Source organism: Periplaneta americana, chromosome 7, assembly GCF_040183065.1.
Source record: "Periplaneta americana isolate PAMFEO1 chromosome 7, P.americana_PAMFEO1_priV1, whole genome shotgun sequence".
Lineage (NCBI taxonomy): Eukaryota > Metazoa > Arthropoda > Insecta > Blattodea > Blattidae > Periplaneta > Periplaneta americana.
Window position 1 is genome coordinate 28810598 of NC_091123.1, and position 17665 is coordinate 28828262.

A 17665-nucleotide genomic window follows, 5' to 3' on the forward strand; every position below is an offset into this window, starting at 1 on the left:
TGGGGGAAACCGGGATGCGACGTAGGCAAATGGAAAATGATGCAATATTGAAAGCTCTTTCGTCACTGGAAAACGCGAACATATTTTTGGAACGTACTGTTTACTATGACTGTATATGCGGTCTTGGATCTGTGTGGAGGACGGTTGAACTTCATTAGTAGAAGGGGTGGGAGTGAAGTACATAAAAAAAACTCAGGTACAATAAAAATTGAAGTAAAAATAAAATGATGTCCCTGTATAAACAATGTAATTAATGTTTTCTGTTTTGTACCAAAAATATAGTTTCAAAATACCTTCCAGACTTTGATATTTCAATATGAAATTCAAAACTAAATGAACAGTACAGTATCTTAAATTGTCAATCAAAGAAAAGGTGAGGTATCTTCCCCCCATCCACTCTAAGTTCTTAAACATTTCAAGTTCTGCCAGAACGGTGTTCTGCACTCGCTGCAGGCAAAGAAGTACTGTAAGTCAAAATTTAAAATTTTGTAAGCTTATTTTTTATAGCCTACTTTTAGGCTCATGTGCAAAATAATTCATGAAAATCCATACAGGTGTTGATGAGTTATGATTAAGTTCCAGTATGCACTACACGGTGATGTTACACAGCATTAAAATAATTGACGGACCTGCTTCTCAAGTAACCTTCATGTCAGTTCGCAACACAACATGCCAATCATCCTTAACAAGAGCCAAAGGAAGTGACATGTGCCACTTTTCCCCACGCTGGTCGGCTACCCGATGATCAGGGAAGCGGATTAGCGGACTGGATGCATGCTTAAACATTCATCCTCTTATTAGTTTCCGCTGACGATGGATTCCATATAAAGAGTTGCCCATTGCCGCACAGCGGTCATCTACTGTAAAGAACCGTCTGACAGTTATATTACAGCTAAAAGGAACATAACTTTTTTATACACGCAGCCAGCCTTTCATATACACAAAGTTGAAAAGAAATGCAATTGACTTCCCCATTCATCCGGTTTTTAGCCTCTCTCCGATACGAACACAATAGCATTTGCAAGTAGGCGTTCCAACACTAACTTTAATTGAAACTTTTTTTTGTGTACGTCATCTAATTTGTTTATGTGGGCTTTGCTCAGCAGTCTATTGCCACTTACAGCAAAGCGGAAGCACCTCGTCCGAATTTGAAATGTTTCTCGTATGTGTATAAAGCAGTGACGTCTGTTTGGAGTGGGGATCATTCCAAAAAGAGTTCTCCTACAAGGAAAAGCGAACGAGTGCAATCAAAGACACATCAATTGATCACCGAGATATCGTATAGTTAAGTAATGCAAAAGTTGATTGAAAACTTGAGTGTGAACACAGGATACTCGCGGAACGGATTTCGTTTGCACATTGCACACATAAGGTTTTCATGTGCGCTCTTGCAAAAATAAGTAAATCGTGTCCATATGCCTTCAAGGATTAGGATATTCGGTCCTCTCCATTCCCACACTGATGACGATTTTAAGCCAACATTAGATATTCGTACCACAGTCTAGTATATAGAGTCACGAAGCGCAATACGTAGTAAATATGCATCCATAGATAGTTGCTAACCATTAGGATCGCTACTATCGCCTCATTACAGACAATGCGAAATAGTACCGGCACAGTCTATTGTATCCTTAACAACTCAAGCTTCGTGACTGTAGGTTATATACTAGACTGTGCTCGTACGTAGCGAGAGACTGTAACCAAGGCGACAAGGCGATTATTCAGGACAACACAGGGGAATTAAGGTTCAGATGTCCACTCTCTACAGAAGGGAGATAAATTCATATTTTCCTACCACGAATCGATCTTGGGTCCTTAAACTTATAAACATCTCCAAAAATAATAGAAACAGAATGAAAATTTAAAAAAAATCTATCCGTATTGTCTTTAGTAGACATTAGAACTTTAGATAATGAAAGACATTTAACTAATGAAAGATCAAGGAAATGCTTTAATTTCTTATTGAATGAAATTTGTACACTGAATATTGCATTTGTGCGAGAACGTGCGTATTTGCTTGCTTTCCGCACAAAACCAATCCGCGGAAAGTCTAAGATTCCACATTCAGTATTCCCAACCTAACACACATAACAATTTCCCTCTTCTTACCGCTTAAGTGATATATTGATTTTACTGCTTTAGGCTTTTAACGTATTATTTTTAGAGACGTTCAATATAGTAATAATTATAAATTGGAAACTTACCACTGCAATTTCACCTAAATTGCACTGTTAATTATTGTTTTTAAATATTTGCAAAAATTAAGTAAACTATACAACTCCACTAAAGTTACTGCATTCGTGACGCAAGTAACATTAAGGAAGCCGTGAAAAAATCAACAAGATTCCAGACTCATCATAGACTGGGGAAAAAAAAAGACAGACGTATATCACGGCCTGCTGGAGTCTAGTAAACACAGAAAACATTTTAAAGCAACAATGTTGAAGATAGATATTTTTGTTTTGCAAATTTGCCGTCACTGAACAGAAACCAAGATGGAGATTTCATTGCAACTAATTAGAAATTCCTCTTTCTGGTATATAATAAACTATCTTCGCACAAAATAATGTACGATACACGAGCGGTATGTTTTCTTTCAATTGTCGGAAATTAAAAAAGCTCAACTACGTTCCGCTTTTTCAAACTTTTCCTCGAACATGAAAACTTCAACATACCGCTCTTGTAACGCATATTACTATTGCGTTGGCAATGCGTAACAGTGGGTAAAATGCAACTTTACGCACTAATGTAGAAAAAATTGTTATATGAAAAAAAGTTCAATAATGAAAAGATTGGAGAATGCTGGGTTTTCAGTGAAGGACCTGCCCATGACCAGAACATTTGTGTATGTATGTATGTATGTATGCATGCATGTATGTATGTATGTATGTATGTATGTATGTATGTATGTATGTATGTATGTATGTATGCATGCATGTAATGGAGTGTTTCATTTTAAAGAAACATACTTTTAATTCTCTTACCGAAAATGTTATTGTTAAGGTTACTTAATTCTGGATTTATTTTAATAAACTGATTGTATAAATGTTAAATGTTATGTTTTATTTCATTTTTTATTTTTTTATTATTTTACGACGCTGTATCAACATCTAGGTTATTTAACGTCTGAATGAAATGAAGGTGATAATGCCGGTGAAATGAATCCGGGGTCCAGCACCGAAAGTTACCCAGCATTTGCTCGTATTGGGTTGAGGGAAAACCCCGGAAAATACCTCAACCAGGTAACTTACCCCTACCGGGATTCGAATCCGGGCCACCTGGTTTCGCGGCCAGACGCGCTGACCGTTACTCCAAAGGTGTGGACGTTATGTTTTATTTAACGACGTTCGTAACTGCAGAGGTTATATCAGCGTCGCCGGATGTGCCGGAATTTTGTCCCGCAGGAGTTCTTTTACATGCCAGTAAATCTACTGACATGAGCCTGTCGCATTTAAGCACACTTAAATGCAATCGACCTGGCCCGGGATCGAACCCGCAACCTTGGGCATAGAAGGTCAGCCTGATTGTATAATCTTGAATGAATTTGCTCAGATTTTTTTTATACTCGCTTCAACATCTCTGGTCATATCGCGAGTTAATCTTTTGGGTGAAATCCGAAGGCTGGTATACTATTGTTGAAGCTGGTTTTATTGTTGTGAACTAGACGGCGTCTGTAGATGTTTACTGAATTGTTATGAATATGATTTTGGTGATGAATGAAGCCGGTGATATTCAGAGATGTTGTGGCCAGAATTTCCTGACATTTGCCTTACAGTTGAGGGAAAACCCTGAAAAACCTCAACCAGAAAATTCAACCCAATCGGGAATCGGATCCGGGCCCTCTGCGTAAGAGACCAGCATGCTGACCCCTACACCACAGAGGTGGTCTATCCCAGATTTTATTTTGTATTTAAGCTCAACTAAAAGAGATAACATATTTCCCTAGTGTTACGAAATATTTGTATGTCAACTTTATACTTAACAACGATATCAATAAAACTGTTCAGCAGAGTTAATATTCTACTGATGTGCATATTTGCAGGAGACATTTAAAAAAAAAAAATTACAATGAACTTTAAATTACGAGTATTTGCATAGTCCAGCTGTATCCGACATCATGTCCAAGACTTTGGCGTCTACCTCCTTTTGATTCATTATTTCGTTTCCAGAGCTCTTGGGAATTCTTTCTAGTAGCTGATATACCGCGAGAGTAGAATTTTATCATCATTATCATTATTATCTTCATTATCACAATCATAATCAGTAGGGCTAAGAATTGTATGCCGTTACATTGCACTTCATGCTCCTCTGACTTTAGGTGCCAGTACGTAATTGCGTTGGGGTGGGGGATTTCAGTGTGTTTCGTTCAGCAGTGAACTTTAGTTGATCGGTTACATTACGACCGAATACTGCCATTCGTAACAGGCAACATTCAACGTCCTGTAAAGAAGAATAATAGCAAGATGCCGAGGACGAAATGTGTGACTTAATTTCAAATGAAAAAATATGTAATAATGATACAGATTTTGAGATAAGTAATGCTTGTGTAAAATATTTTGTGCGAGATCGTGCGTATTTCCTTGTTTTCCGCACAGAACCAATACGCGGTAAGTGTGAAATACCACATTCAGTATTCCCAACGTAACACACATAACAATTTCCCTCTTCTTACCGCTTAAGCGCGACATTCATTTTACTGCTTTAGGCTTTTAACATATTATTTTTAGAGACGTTTAACATAGTAATAACTATAAATTGAAAACTTACCACTGCAATTTCACCTAAATTGAAATGTTAATTATTGTTTTTAAATATTTGCAAAAATTAAGTAAAGTCTACTACTCCACGAAACTTATTGCATTCCTGATACAAGTAACATTAAGGAAGTCGTGAAAAAATCAACGAGATTCCAGATGCCGATGTTATTACTGCAATATGTTATATAAATAATATTGTTAAAATATTAAAATGAAAAATAAATCATTACATAACCTTACCGTTTGTTTTAAGTTCGCATTTATAGACTGGGGGAAAAAGACAGACGTATATCACGGCCTGCTGGAGTATAATAAACACAGAAAACATTTTACAGCAACAATGTTAAAGAAAGATATTTTGGTGTTCCGAAGTTGGCGTCATTAAACAGAAACCAACATGGAGATTTCATTGCAACTAATTAGAAATTCGTCTTTCAGGTATGTAATAAACGATCTTCGCACAAAATAATGTACGATACACGAGCGGTATGTTTGTTTTCATGTTCTCGGAAATTAAAAAAGCTCAACTACGTTTCGCTTTTTCAATCTTTTCCTCGACCATGAAAACGTCAACATACCGCTCTTGTAACGTATATTACTATTAACACAGGAAATTATATTTTTTTAATTTTCTTCAGCCGATAGTTGTTTTTCGAAGTCAAAGAAGTGGCTTTCGACCACCCAGATGCTGAGGACTAACTTATCGTGATTATAAGCATGAGTTCAAACGAACGAAAGACATTGCGTTAACTCACCCCAACTCTGAGACGTACTCAAAGTCAGAGGCGCTAGAAGCGCATGCGTAACGGCATGTATTTCTCAGGTCTAATAATCACTGAAGAATTAAGTCTTTAATGTTCCTGTCAACATCATCCTTGTGAAACTGTGAATTAACATCAGACATTCACATGCGGCCAGAATCCTGAGCAAGTCGCAAATAAACCTACTTAAAAAAAAAAAAAAAACAGAACAAACACACAGCCCCTAGAGGAGGACGTACAAATTTCCATCTCTCTCTTTGGAATGGAACCCGGGTCAGCTGTATTTATAGCTAGAAATTCTATCACTTAACCACATTAGATGACACGAATTTAAAGTACTAGATAATTTTATGAAACTAATTTACACTCCCTTCTGAATATTAGCTATTGAAATAACAAAATTTGCTTTTATTTCACATCAAGCTCAATCATAATACAGTGAAATACTAGGCATAAGGCGTAGCAATTTTAAACAAGCCGTAAATGAAATCACCGTAAACGTAATTGTGCCGGATGACACATCAATGAATGAATTAATAAGACAGAAGCAGCTCGTCGGAAGTCTAGTACAGTAGTGCATAATCATGGTCCGTAATGTGCGGCGCCGGTAACCACAGACCTCGGCTAACGAGAACGGAAGTTGAGAATTACAATTTGTAGGTTGCTGCTGCTGCTGTGTTCCAGCCCAGCCATGCTTCCAAAGAACGGGTTTCACAACTCCTAAGTATACATCCTATCAGTCACGTGGTTCAGGTGACTAAATAAATGGGTCCAGGAATTAGTCTTTGCTTAGAAATTAGCGAAGATAAAATTCTTCTAAGTTTAGTATTAAACCTTAAAACAGTATCCAGGAATAATGAATTTGGAAGCGAGGTAGGCTTCTTTGAAAGGTTAGACACAACATGGTTAAATACACGATGGGCAGAAGAAACGGGAGATTTTAATTTTGTTATTGTTATAATAATAATAATAATAATAATAATAATAATAATAATAATAATTTATTTTTATTTATTTATTTATATTTGTGTGCTGAACAACAGCCAGAGGCCAATTATACTTCAGCACAATACACAAACAGAAGATACAAAGGTGCAAGAATAAATAAAACAATATCTTAAATAAATAAAAACATCTATACTAATAATAAATCTGTAGCCGAAATTTTTCTGGTAATTTTCGATTTTCCAAAAATAATTGGTCCTAACATATATAATTAACTACCCTCAAACCGAAAATCGCTTTTTTGAAATTTTTGTTTGTATGTCTGTCTGTCTGTATGATTGTTACCTTTTCACGCGATAATGGCTGAACCGATTTATATGAAAATTTGAATATAAATTAAGTTCGTTGTAACTGAGATTTTAGGATATATAGCATTCAAAATACATTATTTAAAAGGGGGGTTATAAGGGGGCCTGAATTAAATAAATCGAAATATCTCGCTTATTATTGATTTTTGTGAAAAATGTTACATAACAAACGTTTCTTTAAAACTAATTTGCGATAAGTTTTAATCCTTCAAAAATTTTGATAGGACTGATATTTAATGAGATAAATGAGTTTTAAAATTAAAATAACTGCCATCTAAGGCCGTATAATGAATTAAAAAACAAATGACTTCGTCTATAAGGGGCCTTGGACAGCAACAATCGAAAGCTATGAAAGATAGCCTTCAGAGAATGTTTCTGTGTTTGTATGAAGTAACATCGGAAGCTAAATTAACCGATTTGTACAGTATAATTAATTATTATTTCAACATTGGAAAGTGTAGTTTCTCTAGATAGACATAATGCTATAATGTTATTACAGTAACTTCTGATATAATATAATATAATATAATATAATATAATATAATATAATATAATATAATATAATATAATATAATATAATATAATATAATACAATACAATATAATATAATATAATATAATATAATATAATATAATATAATATAATATAATACAATATAATATAATATAATATAATATTATATTATATAATACAGGGTGATTCAAAAATCGCGCGACATAGGACATCTCCGTTATTAGTGTAAGTACAAAAAATAGTTTCAAATAAATGTTCTAGATATTGGTACGTGTAGTTCATGTGCAAAATTTAAAGAAAATAGTAAGAGCCATTTTTGAGAAAATTGCAACAAACATGTTCGCGTTTCAAGTAAAGTACCAGTTTGGTTAGAGAAAACGCATCCAAAACTGAGGTGCCACATCTTTGTAGCGTACGAAACTTAAATTAGAAATGTAGTTTGGGTCGCGCGCCGTAATTAATAAATTGTGTTTTTTGTGTAGACAGGTGAGTAAGTGTTAGTTTCACCAGTGAACCGGGTACCAACAGACAATGTACACAATTCCTGAGAGGATGGAAATGGTTCTCATCCATGCGGAGGCCTGAGTCTACGGGAAGCAGCGGAAGAATATCACAAACGGCATCCAGATCAACCTACCCCACATCACGGAGGCATTGGTCGTTTAATGGAACGGTTCAAGACAGCAGGCAGTATCCACGACAAAAAAACATTCAGGGCGGCCTCGTACAGCAACAGGGGATGCAAACGCAGCTAGTGTACTAGCTAAGCTGGTAGTCAGTCTATGACGGTCAACCAGGGAAGTTGCGCAAAAATGTGGCACCAGTCAAGCGTCCGTGTCCAGGATATTATCAGTAAATCATTTCCATCCCTATCGCATGCACTTTGTACAGCAACTGCATGGGGATGTCACAGATATGCGGGTGAGTTCTGTGAGTGGTTTCTTGAACGACGAACGCACCAGCCAAACCTTGAAGCTGATATTTGTTGAAGCGATGAAACTGTTTCCATTTGAACGGAACAGTGAATCGACATAACGCTGTGTACTGGGCAAACCGAGAACCCCCACATAGCTGTAGAGGCTCATAATCAGTTTGACCCAAGATTAAATGTGTGGTGTGGCATACACGGGGATGTCATCGGTCCCGTGTTTCTGAACAAAAAGCTCCACTGCACAGATAGCATCTAGAGGCTACACTGCTGCCCTTCTTGGATGATCTGCCCCTAGAAAGAAGACGTTGGTTTTTCTTTCAGCAGGATGGAACACCACTGTATTTCAGATTGACAGTCCGCGAATTTCTGAATGAAGTTATCCCTGGGCGTTGGATCGGTCGCAGGGATCCAGCGGAATGGCCGCCTAAGTCGCAGATTTAACACCATTTGTCTTTTTTCTCTGGGGACATCTCGAGTCTGTAGTTTTCAGCAACAGGCTCCGAAAGCTGGATGAACTGTAGGAAAATATCAGGAGAGAATGTGCACAAATAACACCTGCAGTGTTACGTAATGTGCGAAACAGTTATCACAACCGTGTATGGATGTGCCGTCAACAAAATGGCCACCAATTTGAACACTTACTCCATTAGTGTGCATGTGGAACAATTACACAGGTCGTGAAAGTTCAAGTGATAAAATGTTCCAGTTTGCCATTGTGACTCTCAATTTACTCACCTGTCAACACAAAAAAAAAAAAAAACACAATTTATTAATTACGGCGTGCGACCCAAACCACATTTCTAATTTAAGTTTCGTACCCTCCAGAGATGTGCCACCTAAGTTTAGGATGCATTTTCCCTAACCAAACTGGTACTTTACTTAAAACGCGAACATGTTTATTGCAATTTTCTCAATTGGCTCTTACGATTTTCTTTAAAATTTGCACATGAACTACACATACCAATATCTAAAACATTTATTTGAAACTATTTTTTGTATTTACACTAATAACAGAGATGTCCTATGTCGCGCGACTTTTGAATCACCCTATATAATATAATATAATATAATATAATATAATATAATATAATATAATATAATATAACATAATATAATATGCAATATTATATAATATAATTTAAGTTATTTAAAGGGTTCAGAACCATAGTGGGCCAAGCGCCATTTACTGAATACGTAGAAAACAAGGGTTAAAATTAAGTTATTAACATAATTCAATGGAAACCTATAACAAGTAAAATAAAATATACACATTACATCTAAAAAAATGTCAATCTTCATTAAACTATGGTTGCATGTAATAAAAATTAAGAAACAGGTTAAAGGAATTGTCATTGCACCAAATGAGTGTCTCTGGACCAAAATGATCGCATTTTAATTATTTGGATGCAATTTAAATTAAGTAACATATTAAACGATTTAACCTTCTATCAAACACGAATGTTCCCTGGATCAAACGTCCTATTTTAATTATGTAATTACTTTATACTTAATTCTAACGGGTGCAGCGGAGCGCACGGGTACGGCTAGTCTTACATAAATAAAATTGAGAACAAGGACAGTAAATACTGATAAACGAAACTGTACTTTAAAAAGATCTAAATTGTTCCCATGAAAATTGGCATGTTTTATGCATTTACATACTGGAGAAAGAGATTTTGAATTTCTATTGTAAAAATTTTTTGGAAATCTTAAACCCTTTGCAGAATACGAAGGCTGATATTGTTTATGATAGACTCACAATCAATATCACTTTTGATAACTGCAAAAAAATTGATAATCAAGATTTTGACGTCTAGAATAAAGGCTACAACAGTTAAAATATTTACAGGTAATCTCATAATTAAAGTCAGAGGAATTCGGTATAAAAGTACATAAATAAATAGATTTTCTATGAATATTTTCCAATTTCACCGAAGTTGAAGTAATGGAATTCCAGGCTACAGATGCATATTCAAGTTTAGATCGAACCAAAGTAAAGTATAGAATTAATAGAGACGCAGGAGTAGAAAAAGAATAAGTTATAGACCTTATTAAACCAAGCATTCTTATTGAATGATTATAAATATATTGAACATGATCAAGAAAATATAATTTAGAATCAAGTAATACACCAAGGTCTTTAATATAATTTTTTCCTAATAATACAGACGTTATTAAGAGAATAATTGAATTTTATGGAAGTAGTTTTTCATGAGTACGAAATGACAAAAGTTTTTGTTTCATTAATTTTCATTCCATTATCAAGAAACTCCTCTATGCTATAAAAACTATATTCAATTAGAAAAGTTCTAACAGAATTACTAAAATTAATAGCTTCTTTTAAATGTTTGGGTAATTTGTTATAAAGTTTAACATGTAAAAAAACAAAACTATCAAGTGTTTAGTTAATCTGCAAGCAGGAATTGCCAAGTTAATTCTAGTTTTTGTATTATAATTATGTATTTCTTATGTTCTTTGTTACATTAAATTATTCCAATGTACATATTTTACACATTCAAATATTGGCATTATTCTTGGTTGTTCCTCATGGGAGTCTTGTAACCCTTATTTAAACAAATACCCATATTAACTCTTCCTAGTTTATATATATATATATATATATATATATATATTTGGATGTGTGAAATATGTACATTTGAATAATTTGATGTACCATAGAACTGAAGATATACATAATTATAACACATGAACTAGAATTAATTTGGCAATTCCCGCTTGCAGATTAACTAAAACACTTGATAGCTGTTTTTACGTGTTAAATTTTCTAATAAATTAGCAAAACACTTAAAAGAAGGTATTGATTTTAGTAATTCTGTTAGAAATTTTCTAATTGAAAATAGTTTTTATAACACAGATATGTTTCTTGATACTTAATGATTGTTTGTCTGATGTAATTCAATAATGACGAAGCCTATTATAATTGTATTGTTTAGTGGCTAATAAAGATTACTATTATTATTATTATTATTATTATTATTATTATTATTATTATTATTATTATTATTATTAAACACATTAAGTGCAAATGCTAGTAACTTTCGGCGCTGGACCCCGGAATCATTTCGCTGACATCCCCTTCATCTAATTCAGTCGCTACATAACCACAGCAGTTGATAAAGGGTCGTAAAATTACCGATTAACCGATTAAAACAATACTAGGCCTGATATGTTACTTTTCATATCCTTACTACTGTACTTAATGTTTCAATTTGTACATTATGCATCACTTATGAAGCTAAAATTATTCTGAATATTTTATCTCTTTGTTTCAGGGTTTCCTCAACTTAAAACGTCATTTGGTTCCGGGGGCTCCTGCATGACTGGTAAGTACATATTATAATTTTAAATTTCATACAATAAACATTAATGTATTTTAATTTCTTTATATTGAAAGATTGGCACATCTGTGTTGCAAACTTTTCCTCGATGCGAAAATATTAAGAACGTATCAATTTATTTCATTTGTGAAATAATTGTGTGTAAGATATGAACCAAGATTCATGAGAGTGTCTTCACAAATCACCGTAACAGTTCGGCTTTACTCATTTATTTAATTTCAATGATAGATAATACTGAATGGACAACATTAGAAATTATGGTTAGGGAGACAGAAGAACATCGATAAAAGCTGTCATAAAATTGTCTATTATGAATGTCACTCGGACTTGCCGGGATTTGGAACTGGTCTCCAATGTGAAATGAATAAACGCCCTTTATGTTGTAATTTGCTCTAACGTTCCTTTTAGTTCGGAAAATTGTTAGGGAAAGCTTTGATAAAGTCCTAATGGTGATAAGAGGGCAAGGAGGATTAGGACGACAGAGGAATTGCATGCAAGTGTTTAGAGACGCCGAAGTATTCCAAGTAAGCGAAGAATTCGGAGTTAGCGAAAATATTCGAAACGAGTATTGAGTGTGAACGAATTCTAATATTAGACAGAGATACTCGGAATGTGCGGAAATACTCGAATTAAGTGGAAAACATCGGAATAATCGAAAATACTCGGCGTAAGCGAAAATACTTCGAGTAAGCGAAAATACTCGGAGTAAGAGAAATTACTCGGGATAAGCTAAAATATTCGGAGTAAGAAAAATTACTCGATGTAAGTGAAAATATTCGGAGTAAGCAGAATTATTCGGAGTAAGTGAAAACATGTCGAGTAAGCGAAAATGCTCAGAGTAAAACAAATTACTCGGAGTAAGCGAAAATATTCGGAGTAAGCAGAATTACTAGGAGTAAGTGAAAATATGTCGAGTAAGCGAAAATACTCAGAGTAAGAGAAATTACTCGGGGTAAGCGAAATATTCGGAGTACGAGAAATTATTAGGAGTAAGTGGAAATATGTCGAGTAAGCGAAAATACTCGGAGTAAGAGAAATTACTCGAGGTAAGCGAAAATATTCGGAGTGAGCAGAAGTACTCGGAATAAGTAAAAATATGTCGAGTAAGCGAAAATACAAGGAGTAAGAGAAATTACTCGTGGTAAACGAAAATAATCGGAGTAAGAGAAATTACTCGGGGTAAGCGAAAATATTCGGAGTAAGCAGAATTACTCGAAGTGAAAATATGTCGAGTAAGCGAAACTACTCGGAGTAAGAGAAACTACTCGTGGCAAGCGAAAATAATCGGAGTAAGAGAAATTACTCGGGGTAAGCGAAAATATTCGGAGTAAGCAGAATTACTCGGAATAAGTGAAAGTATGTCGAGTAAGCGAAAATACTCGGAGTAAGAGAAATTACTCGTCGTAAGCGAAAATAATCGGAGTAAGAGAAATTACTCGGGGTAAGCGAAAATATTCGGAGTAAGCAGAATTACTCGGCGTAAGTGAAAATATGTCGAGTAAGCGAAAATACTCGGAGTAAGAGAAATTACTCGTGGTAGGCGAAAATATTCAGAGTAAGTAGAAATACTCGGAGTAAGTGAAAATACGTCGAGTAAGCGAAAATATTCCTAGAAAACGAAAATACTCCGAGTAAGAAAAAATACTCGCAGTAAGCACTAGCACTTCAAATAAAGAGAAATAAGAATACTCCCAGTAAAGTGAAATTATGGTAGTGAAGGAAAATAATCCTAGTGAAGGGAGGAAATGAAAACCTATTTAAGAAAACTAAAAGATTCGGATAAAACTATCTTTTTGGTAAATTGAAAGGCTCGGAGGCAACTAACCTCCGAGTGAACTGAAAATCTCCGAGTAAATTGAGAAACTCGGAGAACACTGAAAATATCCGAGTAAACTGAAAATATACGACTAAATTGAAAATGTTTGAGTACCTAGATCTAAGCTAAAAAATCTCCAAATGAAATAAAAATCTTCGACTAGACTTAAAATCTCTAACAAGACTGAAAAATCACCCATTAAACTGAAAAATCTCCGACTACATTGAAAAATCTCAGAGTAGATTGAAATCTCAGACTACACTTAAAATCTCCGACTGAACTGGAAATCTCCAAGGAATTTGAAGATCTCCGAAGTAACTCAAAATCTTAGAAGAAACTAAAATTCTCCAAGGAAACTGAAGTACAAGGAGTACAAGGTGAAAATAGAAATACCCGAAGAAAATAGAAATACTCCGAGAAAATATCTTTGACCCCACTGTAACTGGAGGCAATCAAACTACAATACTCTTGCTAAGAAACTATCAGATGACTTGAATAATCAACTAGTTGACCTCTACAGTTGAAAGATGTCACTAAACACAGAAGAATAGGCAGTGACATGCTGACGTCAGAGCCAAATGTGTGAGTCGAGGCTACAGGCATGGGTCTTGTCTTTCTTTCATTATTTTTTGCGCTGCTGTTAGGGGAGTGTAAAACAAGTGAAGTGTTAACTGCGACACGCCACGCCACCCCAAGATTGGGGCAGCTCGCTCCACTTCGCCTCATTTCACACACCTCAGGACAACACACAACCGGATCGTCCGGGCTTGCAGACTGGGGAATGCGGAAATTCGGCACAGCAACCGAAAAAGTAAACTGTCGACGCAGCACATTCATTTTAATATGCACACGTGAAAACCATGCAACATCCATATTCAAATTTCATCCAGGCTTAAATCGCAGCGTGTTCAAGTAGACCAGGCATGTCAATGGAGGCATTGACATGGGAAAGGTCGTAACTGCCAAAAATTCGAATTTTTAGGTTTTTCATTGAGAAGGTAGTAAATGGCCATGCCAATGGCACAGAGAAGGTAGTATGTCCGTAAGTAATGAAACGAAGTTGGAAACGTAGTCACTAGATGTTGTAAGTTATATGTGCACAGCTGTTGGCGCGGAGAAGGTAGTAACTCCTTTTACAACATCAGTGTCTAGACAAATATGGGCTGATAACTGTGCAGGGCAGAATAAGAATCGGATGATTCTTATGGTCCTGATTTACATTATTGCCAAGAAACATTTTGATTCAGTGGACTTGAAATTCCTGGTTTCAGAACATTCCTACATGCCATGTGATAGGAAATTTGGCATCATACAGAAAAGAAAAAAAAAGATGCAAGACCATGGTTCCAGAAGAGGTAAGGCCTAATAATGTAATAATGATGAAGGATGAGGATTTCTTCGACTTTTCTGCAGAATGTGACAAGTTTTTGAATACAACTCCTATCAAAATCAGCACCCTCAACTGGATTAGAATCTCAAGAGCTGATTTTCCTCTAATAAAAACAAGACAGTCATTTAATGACCTTGAAATGTGGACAGAGCACAGGATTTTAAAGAAAGGACAGTCATTAACGTCAATCACTAACTTGCAGTGCTTGCAACGCCTTGAAAGAAGACCAGTCGTCCCTGATGCTAAATAGAGAGACTTGTTATCTATGTTAGACTTCCTCGATGAAAAGTATCATGCATTTTACCGAAAAATTTGTGCATAATGTATAAATAACGTTAATTCTCAGTTTGGATAAGGAATGATTTCAATGTTGTATTTTCATAAAATAGGATTTCACAGATAAATCTGTGCCAGACTTTTCAAATTTCATATATAACCCAAGCATGAGTGTATGCCTTTCATTGAAAGCAGTTTCTGCAATAATGTAAGTGAGAAAGTGTTAATAAATTCGTTTTTTGCTTCCCCTGAAAAATTTTGTTTTTGGCAGTTACTACCTTTCCCATGTCAGCGCCTCAATTGATGCCCACAGGAGCAAGCGCGCGCTTTAGAGCCCAGGAGAGCCTGAGCGCTTTACAGCGGAAAGGAAAGAGACAGACGAAAGAGGTAGTACATGCCGCTTGATCGAGCTATGTTCAGGGATGGCCAGCACTGATTCAATAGATTAAGGGAAGAGAACTTATTAAAACTGTATTCATGTTAATTTTTATATTTGCATTATAAGAATGTAAGTTTTAATTTTAATGTTCATTTTTCACAAGTTCGAAATTTTTATTCAAAAGAAATATTCTCTAAACTTTTCGTATAGAAAAGTGAAATTTTCAGGTATAGGCCTATTTATTTAGTAGCTTTACAGAATGTTTTCGTAAATCTAATATACCGTATATACGTATTACTGAAGATAGTGTATTGAACATTTTGAAAATATTCGCATGGAAATTGTTTGTAAGGAAATGAATTAACAAAGCAACTACTGTTACATCATAACCAAAAGATACGTGAACATGTGTTGTAAAAATGTCAGCTCTATAGCATCAGCAGATTTGGAGAAAATAAATTAATATTCTGATGATAGGAAGTTGCTCACAAATATCACCTTAAAAGCATAATGCGATAAAAGTTTTGTTATGTAATATTAGTTACACTTAAAACAGATACAGTACCTAGGTAACTTTGCTTTGTACTGTAATATTGTTTTGATTAGTTTATTGATTACTTTTGTAAGGCTAAAGATACCATCAATATAAATTCCAACTTATCATGTCATATTCAATCTCTTTCTTTGGAATATCACTTTCTTTATGAATGATGTGTTTCATCCACTTAATACAGTATAGGCTAATATTATACTACTAAGGAATTTAAGTGAATATTCCTTCTTAACTCTCTATTATGTTATTAAGATTTAAAACACAAGTGCAATAATAAGAAATCAGTGTTAGTATTTTTGTTTTACAGACAATATAGATAACATTAAACAGAAAGAAGCTATATAAAAATAACGACATAAAATTTCACGTTCCGTTTGAAGCTTCTGCACCACTGTTTTCTTAATCCAATAGGTTGCTTATTCATATACACAACCCTTCCTCTTTCCATACTTAGCGCTTGTTGCCCGAGCACGACGTCAAGGTCAGAAAAATGCGCTTGCTTCGACATCACTGAAGTAGACAAAGATTGTACAGGGACATCATTTTATTTTTACTAACATTTTTCATATTAACCTGGCTATACCTTTCTATTAACGATTGAAACAGGAAACACCGTTTGCTCCCCCTTCCACGACTGGAGTTCGATGATACTGGCGTAAAATACAAATCACTTTACTAGGTATAGGAGGGAAGAAAAGTACTTCATCCATTTATGTAAACTAGGAAATATCGCAATTTTGAGTTTGATAATTTTCATTAGGTTTTTGTTTAATCAAAATACAGTAATGTATTAACACTTAGTGTTTTTACTCACGAATTGAGCTATCCATTCGGACGTATTAATTATGCAGTGTATATTGTACTGTTACAGCACATTAGCGTACAATATAGAGAATGAAGTTAAATTGAAAAATAATCATAATATGGATATTTAAACACATTCATTTCGATACAGGCTTCAGTTCTTTTGTGCATATCATCACACTATAGACTATTGTACCTAATTCCAATTACCAGTTTCCTCCTTCGTTCTAGTAACTCATGTTGAAATAATTCAGTACCTACTCTATAAAAGAGTACCTTACGTACTGTAAATTCAATCTTCACTTCTGCCCGATCCGAAAGATGAAATTACTCAGAAATGCTATCTACTGTCCGTCCAAGTGGTTTTGTCGCAAGGTCGTAGAAAGGGGGGGGGTCACGTGACAGTTAATTACTTAACGAGGCCCTTTTATTTAAGTTATTTTAAACAGTTGTATAATATTACGTAGACGTCCAATTCCTAACAGAAATTAATGTTTTCAGAAAAGAGCTAAGACAGCCCAGCTACTAGACTTTACAGAGGGGCGAACAGAAGCAGGTGGGGGAAACCGGGATACGACGTAGGCAAACGGACGACAGTACCTGTGCAAAAATGTCATTCAATATTGAAAGCTCTTTCGTCACTGGAAAACGCGAACATATTTCTGGAAGGTACTATACTCACTAACTCAGTACTGCTTATGCGCCCTCGGCTCTGTGTGGTGAACGGTTGGAAGTTTACTAGTAGAAGGGGTGGGAGTGAAGTACATTCCAAAACTCAGGTACAATAAAAATTGAAGTAAAAATAAAATGATG

The 17665-nt window shown here is 35.1% G+C and overlaps 1 protein-coding gene across 1 annotated transcript in view; it reads left to right on the forward strand.

Annotated features, from left to right (window-relative positions):
• LOC138702660 (uncharacterized) overlaps window positions 1–17665 on the forward strand; it is a 552147-nt gene that overhangs the window by 139451 nt on the left and 395031 nt on the right. The window contains exon 5 of the mRNA XM_069829987.1: window positions 11569–11619. Within this exon, the coding sequence (XP_069686088.1) occupies window positions 11569–11619 (51 nt within the window). The remainder of the gene's footprint in view (window positions 1–11568; window positions 11620–17665) is intronic.